Source organism: Puma concolor, chromosome B3 (assembly GCF_028749965.1).
Source record: "Puma concolor isolate L17-30 chromosome B3, mPumCon1.1.hap2, whole genome shotgun sequence".
NCBI lineage: Eukaryota > Metazoa > Chordata > Mammalia > Carnivora > Felidae > Puma > Puma concolor.
In genome coordinates, this window is record NC_141672.1 from 146,172,769 (window position 1) to 146,185,017 (window position 12,249).

The window sequence follows — 12,249 nt, forward strand, 5'->3', positions numbered from 1 at the left end:
AGACTAGAGCAATCCAGACTCAAGCAAGCCACTCTGAGGGAAAGCAAGGGGGACGTGGGGATGCATGGCTCTGGGAAGATTCCTGTCACCCACTTGGTGCTGCAACCCTCATGTGAATGAAATTTAATAAGAAAATCTTGAAATGTTTGTGAACAGTCTAGGGCTAACCAAAAGAGAGAGTTATCTGTTCTATGTGCCTTCACAAAGGTATCACATACTGATTTCTCTCTCTCTTTTTTTTTTTTTAAAGTTTATTTATTTTGAGAGAGAGAGAGCTTGTGAATGAACACACAAGAAGGGCGGGGGCGGGGGGATCCCAAGCAGGCTCCTTGCCGTCAGCACAGAGTCCAACGCGAGGCTCGAGTTCACGAACTGCGAGTTCATGGCCTGAGCTGAAACCAAGAGTCAGATGCTTGACCTCGCGCCACCCTGGCTCCCCTGCTTTCTCTTCTTAAAGCGTGGTGTTCAAATGGATGTTTTGCTTTAACCAGAGTTCCTGCTTCAGTTTGAGAATGTGACCATTGGGGGAGCAGGGTATTTGAGGGGTGCTTTTATTGCTCACTCTTCCTGTTTGCAGAGAGTGTTTTCCTCAGTAACACCTGTGGCCTCTTTCTTGGATTCTTAACTCCTGCCCAAGCAGGCGGAGTGAGGTCCCCTGTGGGAGACGTAGTCCTTGATCGGCGTCCTTGGATCGGATGGGGCTGCACACTGGGGGCTCCCCACCTCCTGTGTCTCTTTCATCCATTTTCAACAGTCAAGGCAGTGATCCTGGGAGACACCATGTAGCCTCCAGCACCTTCTCGCTTGGGCTTCCCCAGGCTGGAGGTGATGACAAGTGATGGTAGCAAGTTCACTGGGTCATTGTACCCAACCCATAGTGTCTAAGAGATGACGTCCTCCCTCCTGACTCCCCTCAACCCTGACGGCAGGGGCTTATGTCTAATGCTTCAGTCGCCAGCGTATGAGCTTTTCCTTGAACCAAATGGAGTCTTCCTGCAAGAGCCATGTTTATTTCATCTTGGATTTTTACATAAACATACAAAGCATTAGGAGAAAGTAAAGTCTCAAAGGAAATATGCCAAAACAATTAAACGTGGTTATTATAGGTTGAAGGGATTACGGGGCGATCTTTGTTTTCTTTTGTGTTCCTCCGTATCTTCAAAGGTTTCTTCGATGAATGTGGATTTCTTTTGTAGTAGGGAAGAAAATTTGTTTCTCACTCCTTCACCAAACAAACAAAAACAGGAAGGAAGGAAGGAAGACAGGAAGGGAGGAAGGAAGCAAAAGAAAGAAAGTCCTAGAAACAATGGATTTGTAACAACAACACTTAATAATCAAGTTAACCGCAGGGTGCCTGAGCGGCTCAGTCAGTTGAGCGTCCAACTTCAGCTCAGGTCATGATCTGTCGGTCTGTGAGTTTGAACCCTGCATCGGGCTCTGTGATCACAGCTCGGAGCCTGGAATCTGCTTTAGATTCTGTGTCTCCCTCTCTCTGCTCCTTCCCTGCTCATACCTCTCTCTCTCTCTCTCTCCTTCTCTTTCTCTCAAAAGTAAATAAACATTAAAAAATTTTTTTTAAAATAATCAAGTTAACCACACTGTAGCTGAATCATTGGAAGGTTGTGGGGAGGGGGCAGGTGTCGGGGAATAAATAACCGTGTGCGCCAACTTGAGGTGAAGCTGTGTGATATCCTAGCCTACCAGTGCCTCAACACAGACACCTGGTGCTTCTCACCTTGGCCTTTACTAAGAGAGGTCACTTCCCTTTTCTTAGTACAGACTTTAGTGGGTACAATCACGGTTTTTCGGGGGTGCTCACTGGAGCCTCGTTTGTAACCAGGTGACCTTGCCTTTCAGACCGCAGCAGAGAAGTCTCCTGGAGCATATTTCCTTCCTGAGTTTGCACTTTCCCCTCAGGGAAGTTTCCTCGAAGACACAACCGGGGAGCAGTTCCTCACCTACCGCTATGATGACCAGGTAAGAACCTCACAAAAGAGCTTACCTTTGGCTTTGCCATTTGCTGACGGGCAGGAAATGGTTTCTCAAAAATAACTTCAAAATAATTATATTTTCCCCCTTGGCACAGCTAACACAATAGGCCTTTGACTCTCTGGAGGGATCCCGAGACTGCTGGCCTGCCCATGCTTGTATACAATTTCCTACGCAATGTGTGGCTCTTGCTCTGGTGGGGAGGTTGGCTTGAGTCACTTTTTCTTATTTTCATCAGAAATATACATGACGGCTTTGTTCATTTTACTCATCACCAAATTTATTATTCAGTTCTGAAGTTGTCCAACGGCACTGTTTTCTGTTTTCTTTCTTTTTGTTTTTTTAAATATAAATTATTGTCAAATTGGTTTCCATACAGCACCCAGTGCTCATCCCAACAAGTGCCCTCCTCAGTGCCCATCACCCGTTTTCCCTCTCCCCCACCCCTCGTCTACCCTCAGTTTGCTCTTAGTCCTTCAGGGTCTCTTATGGTTTGCCTCTCTCCCTCTCTGTAACTTTTTTTTTTTTTTAACCTTCCCCTCCCCCGTGGTCTTCTGTTAAGTTTCTCAAAGAGCACTGTTTTCTGATTAGGCATTAATTTTTTCTCTCTCATAGCTTTTACTTCCTTTCTTTTAACTGTGCCGACATTGATTTTTTTTTTTTTCCTTCCCAAGCCCATTTTCCAGAAGGGAACAGGGTGGGGGTGGCTGTGTGTGTGTGTGTTTCAAAGACTTCCCGACGGCTCACCGCGGAACAAGGCTGTGCCTGGCGGAGGCGTGCAAGCTGGGCACTGGGCGCCGTGATTCTCTTCCACTCGCGGCTCACGTTGTCGCCTTAACGGCGTTAAGGGTCATATACGTCTTTGAGGTCACTCACACCTTGTCTGCAGCAGCGTGGGTCAACTCTGCCAGATGCAGAGGGTTCTAGCCGGTAGGGCCTGAATTCACTGGGCGGTCGGGAGGGTTTTGGAGGATTTGGCGGATCTTGGTACCCACAGGGCCAGGTGCAGATGCAGAATGGGGCTACACTGTGTTCACAGGGCACACGATGGGGTGGAAGAAGACGGGCCTATGACCGAGGTGTCCTCCTCTGTGTGGTCAAAGCTGGCAAGTTCGGGCTTGAGTGCAGCAGCTGGTTCGCAGGTGGAAGGTGCTCCTCAGGAGCAGAGGCTCTGGCAGCTTGGGCAGATGTGAGACGTGACAGCAGGGAGCGGTCCGGCTGTGGGCAGGCCGTTCTGATCCTCTAAGCTGCCGCTGAGTGGCCTGTGCTCGGGACATTTGGCCGTGGGGCTGGGGTTGGGGTGAGCTGCACGGGGACCCACCTGTGGGCAGGGAGCTACCTGGGGGCTCAGGGGCAGGAGTGAGATAAAGACTAATTGTTTTTTTAAGTCTGTTTGTTTTGAGAGAGAGAGAGCAGGGGAGGGGCAGAGAGAGAGAGGGAGAGAGAGAATCCCAAGCAGGCTTCGCACTGTCAGTGCAGAACACGATGTGGGGCTCGAAACCTCAAACCGTGAGATCATGACCTGACCTGAAAACCAAGAGTTGGGTGTTTAACCGACTGAGCCACCTGGCTGCACCGAGACCAATTTTTAATAAAAAATTTCGACATACGATCAGGATTTTCAAGTGTCTTGAGAAATGAGTGTGTGAATAGTTACTGTGGGCAGCACGGCTGGGCAAGGGATGATCCCGTGTTCACATAATGGGGCCCAGTTAACACTTCGGATGGGCTTTGGGGCCTGGTTGCTACGTTCTCATTAAGTTGCTTTCTGCCCTTCTCCCCGGTGGATTTTTACAGGGCCTGTAATTTATGGCTCCTTGTAATCGAGAAATCAATGATCCAACAGGTTTTCATAGGAAAACTTCAGGGAACTAATTGAGAAGGCATTACGTGATAAAAGAGGGCATCTGGAAAACCATGAGCTATGTACTTTGTAATTAAAGAGTGGTTAATGCCCGCTCCAGGTTCTACAGACATTATCCTTAATATAATAACAGTGTTCAAGCTGGAGGAAAGTAAGTTCCCTCAGCCTTTTCAAAAGGCCTAAAGAAGACTCTAAAAAAATGTTTTTTAATGTTTATTTTTGAGAGAGACAGAGACAGAGTGTGAGCAGGGGAGGGGCAGAGAGAGAGGGAGACACAGAATCGGAAGCAGGCTCCAGGCTCTGAGCTGTCAGCACAGAGCCCGATGCAGGGCTCGAACCCACGAACCGTGAGATCATGACCTGAGCTGAAGTTGGACGCTCAACTCACTGAGCCACCAGGCACCCCAGGCCTAAAGAAGATCTTAAAAGTGTGTGGCATACTGTGGAAATGTTGTCCTAAGACATGGTGTTCCAAAAAGCCCCAGCGAATAGCATATGAAAACATTCTGTATTCTCCCCAGCGTGTGTTTCCCTTAAGGGAAAGGAATAAGGTCACACTAGAACCAGTCGATAACAGCACCTGCTTTCTGCTAACAAAGACCAAGCAAACAGGCTGCACAGGCCTTTGCACCAAACTTGGTGTATTTCCTGAATGAACTTCCAGAATGTTCTCAGCTAGAGACGATCCATCACCCCATGCCTTGGTTCCCTTTCCTCTTAACGCTGAGCGTGCTGGCTGCATCGTACTAGGGGAAGCCTCTCGGGCAGAGGGACGAGAGAATGAGTCCAACCTCGCCCAGTGAGAGAACTCCCCTGGGTCTGCACCGTGCAGTGAAACATGAACACCAATTAAGAGCATTGCTTTGGTTTTGAATCCCTGTTGTGACACGTGACCGCTTGACTTCCCTTGTGACTCTGGACCCGTTACTTCACTTCGCACGTCACACTTCCTGTGTGAAATGCGGACGTGGATGGTCTCTACCCTGTGGAAATGCATTAAGGCTGAATGGAGGTAATTCATACAGGTGTCTCTGCACAGGGCCTACTGCGCGTAAGCACTGAATGTAGATACTGTTATTACTGATATGCTTCTCAGGGGCCCCATTCGGAGAATCTCAGATATGCTTATGCTGCAGAGGAGGAAGAGACATATTCTCCATTGACATCGGGGGACCTTGAGCCATACTTAAATTAACTTATTAAGGCACGGCACGGTATAGGCAAGTGCACGCGTATCTGAAGGGGAGAACTTGACGAATTTTTAAATGTCTTTATACCTGTGTCGTCGCACCCAGATCAAGAAATGGAGCGTTTGCAACACCCTAGTTTCCTCCCACTGAAGAAATCACGCCGTTCTGGCTTCTGTCACGATTATACTTCTGCTTTTTATTTGTAATTTTACATGAATGGAGTCGTATAGCACGTAGCCATACGTGTCTGGCCTCCCTCATACGGCATCATGTCGGAGAGATTTGACATGTTGGCGGGTCCGACATAATTTAGGCTTTGACGTCCCTGTAAGTTGTATTCTTTGGAACAAGTTGTCCCGTACTGGGACACCACAGTGAATTCGGTGGCATGAGGCATTGTTCCTGGCTCAGAAATTCCCCAGCTGTCCCTAAAAGGTTTTCAGGGCTGTCCCTCCCTCACCGAGCCCACATCCGGAGGGTGGTGGGGGGCAGTTGTCTGGTGTACCTGTCACCTAACTTCCACCCCCCGCCCCCCATCACCTGCTGGCGTCGCCTGGCTAGGAACAGGTGCGGGTGGGTGCGAGTGGCCGTCCAGGCTGGTGTCTGTGCTGTCACACTTGCAGATTTGTGCAGACGCCCCTTTCTGCTGGGGCAGAGGCCTGAAGCCAGAGTGACACAGAGAGCTTCTGTCCTTGAGGCTGCAGCCTGCCTCTGGGGGTGACTGCATCGGGACTGGGTTCCCGAGGATCGTCCTACCCACAGAGCGCTCGTTTGATAAAATGGGAAGCGGGCAGGTGGTAGATCGCTAGTTGCCGTCTTCAACCGTCCTCGTAGGGCTTTTTCGAGTATTTCATCCCGGCCTACTTTGCACGAAGACCTTTAAGGTCACCCTTCCAATGGCTCCTAGAGGAGGTGTCTGGAAAACGCATAACCCTGAGGCCAGTAAAGCACAGCTGTGATGTAGGCTGCGTTTAATGAGTCACATAAAAGGCGCACTATGGATTATGCAGGGGCCGAGGCGGCTTCTGGTGCAGGAAAGCAGTGCCGAAGCCAACTGGGTAACCGTGTGGTTCGGGGCCGACCGGCTGGTAGTCAGGCAGCCCTCGTCTTGCTTCTGCTACGAATCAGCTCGTAATTTAACAACGGCTTTCAGCATCTTTGCCGTCAGATTTCAGCGTCAGATTCTCCATTTGTTTTGAAAAACAAGGTGACTGTGTTGCATGATCCGCATGCCTTCCACTTTGAAATTGTTGGGTTTTTTGTCTGTTTATTTTGTTTTGTTTTGTTTTTTTTAAACTACAGCTAGAATAGTCCACACTGCAGAGTGCTAATTGGATCATTCCGATTCTCAAGGTGGACCTGCCAGCAGTACAGTAAACTGTTACTTAGAGAATCATAGAATTTTACAGCTGCCGCGGACCTTGGCTCAACGCCTCGTTTTACGAGTCAAGGAAACAGAGACTCTGGATGTATAAGTGACCAACTCAAGGACACCCAGACAGGTGTTTGCAAAAACTAACACTACTGCACTCCGATTTCAGGCTGCCCCTCTGAGATATAGCTGCCTGCTCCTTTCAAGAGAATCACCCAGAAAATGATCTCCTTTCCTCGTAATCCTGCTTCTGCTGTTAAACCTTAGCAGACCGTACTAGACCCAAGGGAATGACTTAATATCACTGAGTTGCTTCCTCAGCTCATTCTTAACTTAGCACCTTCAGGACTTAAGAATTAGCTATGCCGATGGCATTTATACACATGATTATTATCACACCAGGAACGGCATTTTTCCTTCAAAGTCCGGGCGGAACATGATAGCTGATGTTAAAATGGCGCTGACTTCCCATTTGGTGAGCATATCCTTGCAATGGAAGCATCCTGACATTTGGTTGCATCAGTCATACAAGGTGGTTAACCCGTGTTCGGTGAAGGGCTTGTGGTCCAGAAGGGGTAAATTCTCTGGGGTAAATTCTTTTGTCATTGCTCATGGTGGTTTTGGAGTTTATCCCAGGGAGGACCTGTTCACAGGCAAACGGCTGAAGGCCGGTCGGTTCTAGGAAGCGGAGTCTTGAATTGTGCAGTTTGTTCTTTCTCTGTGGCCGTTGTGGCGGTCAGTCACGTCACCCACGTCTCCTTCTGGGAAGGAGGAAGGCAGCCCTCACCATCCTCGCCTGTAGTGCACTGAAACTTTAAACTTGGGGCCTCCAAAGTTTATTATGGGGACAGATTTAAAAGTCTGTTCCAGGCTAGTCTTTCTTGGTGGGAAGTCATTTCTTTTTTTTTTTTTAAAGTTAGCGAAACTTGGGGCACCTGGAATGCTCAGTCCTCTAAGCGTCCGGCTTCGGCTCGGGTCATGATCTCACAGTTCGTGGGTTCGAGTCCTGCGTCAGGCTCTGTGCTGACAGCTCAGAGCCTGGAGCCTGCTTCGGACTCTCTGTCTCCCTCTCTCTCTCTCTCTCTCTGCTCCTCCCCGACTTGCACTTTGTCTCTCTCAAAATAAGTGGACGTCAAAAAAAAAAAAAAAAAAAAAAAATGGAGACTCTACATTGACAAGAAAAAGTTAGCAAAACTCTTTGTCTTGCACAAAGTCGTCTCTTATTTTTGTGGGTTTTCGTTATTGTTGTCGTTGTTGTGTGTGTATGCGTTTAGCGTTTGTTAGGTGTGGGGAAATACGGAAGGTGTGTCTTCCCAGACCCTGTGGGTTTGCTGGAATACTCTTCCTCTTACTGGCAACCATCGTGGGATACAAGGAGGTTACGCACACTTAGGGATCAGCGCCCATGTTCGTTTTCCCGTGGTGCGTGCATGGTCTTCGCCTGCATACATGCTGGTGTAACGTGTGCCTGGCCACCTTTCGAGGACGAGACACACAGAGGCAGAACAAAGCTTTAGTAACTTGGACTCCAGGCAGGCAGGACAAGGCTGGGTGTTGAGTTAGTGGTGGGTTCTGACTTCCCCCAAATCAACCTAGGGTGAATTCCGATGTAAGCGGGTAGCCATGCAGAACACACCTTGATTTCGTGTTGCAGAGGTCCTTGTACACCTGTTTGTATCCATCATGCCTTCTCCTCTGTGACCTTCTCAATTAGGTTCAGTTACTACCTTCAGTTAGGTAAGGAGCCCCTAATTTGGCATGTGTTTTGTCTCTTCACTGCCCACGGTTAAGTGGATTCAAGATTTTTTTTTTTAAGTTAAAAATTCTGTTTCCTACACTCTGATCTATCACTTCCCTCAGTGACCAGTTGATTTTCAAACACTTACTGTCTCTTGCTACTTTTCCCTATGCCCTTTAGCTCTTACAATCTGACTTCGCACACCTCCCTTGCCCTGCCCCAGCCTTGCCTTCGACGGATGTCCTTTTTAAGAATTTGAGTTACGCTCCCAAAATCAAACCCAGGCTCTCACGTGACTCATTCCGTGTCTGTAAAATTGTGTACTCGTAAAATCCTAAGGCGTTATGATGCTATGGATGCGGTCACAGTTGACTCTTTCCTTTCTTGGACGCCATTGACCGCCTGTTGGTGTGATTTCTCAGTTCAAAATGCCTCTCCAACTTGTGTTTTCTCTACTGTTTCCATTGCCGGGGAGGCGGAGGGCTGGGTCTGTGGCCCTGACAGGCATTTGGAATTATAGCAAGTCAGAGTGGGAAGGACATGTAGGGATTCTGTTTTTTCAGGTGAGGAGCCCCAGCCCCAGAGAGGAACAGGGTCTTACCCAAGATCACACAGCCAAGGCGGTAGCAAAGCCAAGTGCCTGTTCTTTGCCCTTAAGCTCAGTTAAGACATTTTTACATCTAATCTGTGGGAAGGAAAAGTATGAGAGAAATGTTTGAATGAATTTTTAATACTAGTAGTAATAATAATATATTAATAACGAAGTCTTTGTAGAGTCTCATTTCCAAACTTCTTTTAAAAGTCTTTTTTCTTACACCCTTACGACAAACCTAATTTTCCTTCTCCTTAATGTAACTATTGACTTATGCATTTTTTTTTCCTAAGGAGAAGAAATGTGTTTGCTGTGAGTACGTCTTTCTCGAAGGAACTTCTTCTGAACTTTTCATGAATATCTTGGCGATGAGCTTCCTGGTGGTTCAGCTGTTGGCAGGCCTCAAGAAATATCACTTGACATTTCCAAGTTATTTATGTAATAGTTTGTAACTTGGGAAGTGTATACCAACTTCTGAAATTTCTGGTGGAGGGAGACAGACACAGCCCTCGCACGTATAGGGTATTGTCAGCTCCTTCCCCGGTCAAAATGAACGCTCGCGTATTCTCCAGATAGGAGAGTTTCTGTGTTGTTTCTGGCCTGTGTGGATAATGTTTTTAAGCAGCGCGCCATTTGAGCTTGAATAGCTCATTCCTTTGTTAGTGAGTAATCTTGGTCAAATGCAGTTATGCTCCTTAAATATTCCAAAGATTTAGCGATCTAATGAGAAAGCGAGCTCATGGTCTGTGAGGAGAAGACAAGAATGTGTTAATTGGAATAACTTGTACTCTGTTCCCAGTCGAGGCACAGAGCAAATACATGAATGTTGTGCATGCGGCGGGACATGCTGTTCTGACCGGCTTTGGCACACGTGAACGCTGAATGTCATTATCATTGAGCTTTTTGCAAATCAGCTGATTCTCAGGCATGAAGAATGGGGTCTGTTATTGGAGACTCGGGCTCTAGCTTTTGAACTATGCAGACACTTTCCTCTTCTAACGCTGTCTTCCTAGACTCATTTGGGGGGGGGGTGGGTACTGTGTATTATTATTATTTTTTGTCACTTTCACCAGGTAGGTTACATGGTGGGTATGGGTGCCGTAAAGGTCAAGACAGCCCCAAATGCAACTTCCCCTACAAGTCACGAGTGCTGAGAGACGGGTCCCGTCCTGACAATGCCCTTGCTGTCTGTGCTCAGACATCCCTTCTCCCTGAGAGCAGGCTGGTCCCTGCTCAGAGATGCTCTGTCTTCAAGCACCGTGAGACTGGGTCACTTCAGGCAACTCCACTGCGTCACCCTCTCTGCTTGGACAAAAGTAAGTGCGCTCACCTCTCAACCTCTCATCTCTGCCGCCGAACACGAGTTCCTCTGCAGGGGATGCCAGGGCTGGTATTCTGCTGTGGCAAAGGCAGAGGTCTCGTTCGTGTCTGCCATCTTGGAAAAATGCGGGACTTGGGACAAGGAGCTGTACTGGTAGCCTTCCTGTGAGGATGAAGTGGGGGCTGGGGGGAGCCTTCTCGTTTCTTTCTTTGGTCCAGGAGAAAAACCAGAGATCGAGAGAGCCACAAAAAAGAGGTGAGTTTATGTGCAGGCCAGGGGAGAGAGAGAGAGAGAGAGAGCGAGTGAGCCATGTCCGGCAAGAAAAGACATAGGGCTGGATGTGGAGGCAATAATGGAATTTATTCCCTATCATGAGGGATTTTAAGCATTATGTTTGGATTGGCTTATTTGGAGTTTGGAAATGTTTCCTTTTGTTGGGCCAATTCTGGCCTACATCGCAGAAGTGCAGGCATGGCTTGCAAAGAGGCTCCTGACGGACTAAGGTTCTGTGAGGCTCGGGTCATTCTGTGGACACACCGTATTCTCTTGGATCTGGATTGGGGGCGCGCCGAGGAATTCTTGAGGGCTCTTTTGGGTGGTGGGGAAATGGCTGTGCCAGGCTGATGCCTGGGGCCGGGTAGAGAAGTTTCTTGAAAGTGTCTGTTGTGTTGCTCTGTATATTGAGTTACTGTTTATAACGCTCTTTGTATGAGTTATGTAAGCTTCTGTAGGGCGGCCAACTGTCCCGGTTTTCTTGGGACCGAGATGGCCCAGGCAGACTGGACGCGTGGTCCTCCACCTTCACAGCCTGGACTTGACTGTCCCCTCTTGGGCTGCGGTTACCAAGTGGGATCTGTGGTCCCGAGGCGGGTGCTGCTGGCTGCTGTACTTGGTAGGACATTCCAAGGGCAAGTGGGGGACGAGCATGTGGCTGTTAGGGATGCCCCACGTGGATGTGCTCTGGGCACTGCCTCCCAGTGAATTTCCGGGCCTGGTTTTACCTACGAAGCTTCCCCGTGTCCTTTCTCGTGGCTCTTCTCCAATGGCAGACATTGCGCAAATTGTCCCAGTTCTTGGACCATCGCCCTCTGCCTCTTATGCCCCGTGTCTCTCCCCTGTCATTCATGCGAGCCCTTGTTTATGTTCTAGTTCAGTCATTACGTTGTCAGGGGAGCCCCTGATGCCGTCCTTGCCTTCCCTTCCCACCCAGGTGAGACTTGGTCTGCTTGCTTGCTGGCTTCCTTCCTTTAGCATCTTAGGAATTATTTTCTTACAGCATTTCCTGCCTCCTGAGCGGACTGTGACCTTCCTGGGTGGTGGCGGGGGTGGTAGGGGGGCGGGGGCTGAGGAGAGGAGAAGGCGGCTGTGGTCCGAGAGGGCACTTGGGCAGTTTGAACTTCTAGTGCTCGTCTGGGTGGCTCGTTTATCCAAACAGCAAACCCCGTGGGGATGCTGCATCACAAATGGTTCCAAGAAACCCAGTCCAGGATCTGAGGTTTGGAGCACTTTCTGCTGAGCCTCACGTCCCCGGGGTCAGCAATGATAGTCCTGGACAGTGACTGATGGCCTTTAATATTGCCTCTTCCCAGAAGTGATTCCAGTCTCTTCGTCATTCTGCACACGCGCAATTGTTTTGGACAGGTTTCCACTTCTGAAAGTTAATAACGTGTGGCTGCTTACATGAATACATTCGAGTCGTGTAGAAATTAACGAACATCACATAATGTACGCCTCCCTTCCCAGGGCTGGGTCTAGCTAATGAAGTACTTTCTCCATCAGTCTTCCCTCATCCCCTTGGAGGTTCTCCCATCGATTACTCATCCTCAGCCCCCAGCACGGCGATAATTTCCTCCCTTGACTCTCCCTCTAGACTCTGAGCCCCTTAGGGGCAGGGGCTTCTGCGTCTTTTCGCCATTATACTCTCAGATCTGACTCACAGCCTGGCACAGAGTAAATGCATAGCGGACATTTATTTGTTGAAGGTTCTATCCCTTGTCAGAAACCTTAAGTGGGCCCCATTTGTGCCCTCCTCTGAGAGTTCAACCCCTGAACAACATTGACGTTCTTACGTAGCTTGGCCTGGGCTACCTGGCTTCTCTTGTCCCTCATTTCTTTTCTTTTTTTTTTTTTTTAACTTTATTTATTTCAAGAGAGCGAGAGAGAGAAAGAGAATCTCAAGCAGG

General features: G+C 48.6%; 1 protein-coding gene across 2 annotated transcripts in view; it reads left to right on the forward strand.

The window, feature by feature from the left end:
- Positions 1-12,249, forward strand: part of ADAMTSL3 (ADAMTS like 3) — a 353,901-nt gene that overhangs the window by 46,194 nt on the left and 295,458 nt on the right. For both annotated transcript variants that reach the window (XM_086711720.1, XM_086711719.1), the window contains exon 3: positions 1,858-1,977. In XM_086711720.1, coding sequence (XP_086567846.1) covers positions 1,858-1,977 — 120 coding nt within the window. The remainder of the gene's footprint in view (positions 1-1,857; positions 1,978-12,249) is intronic.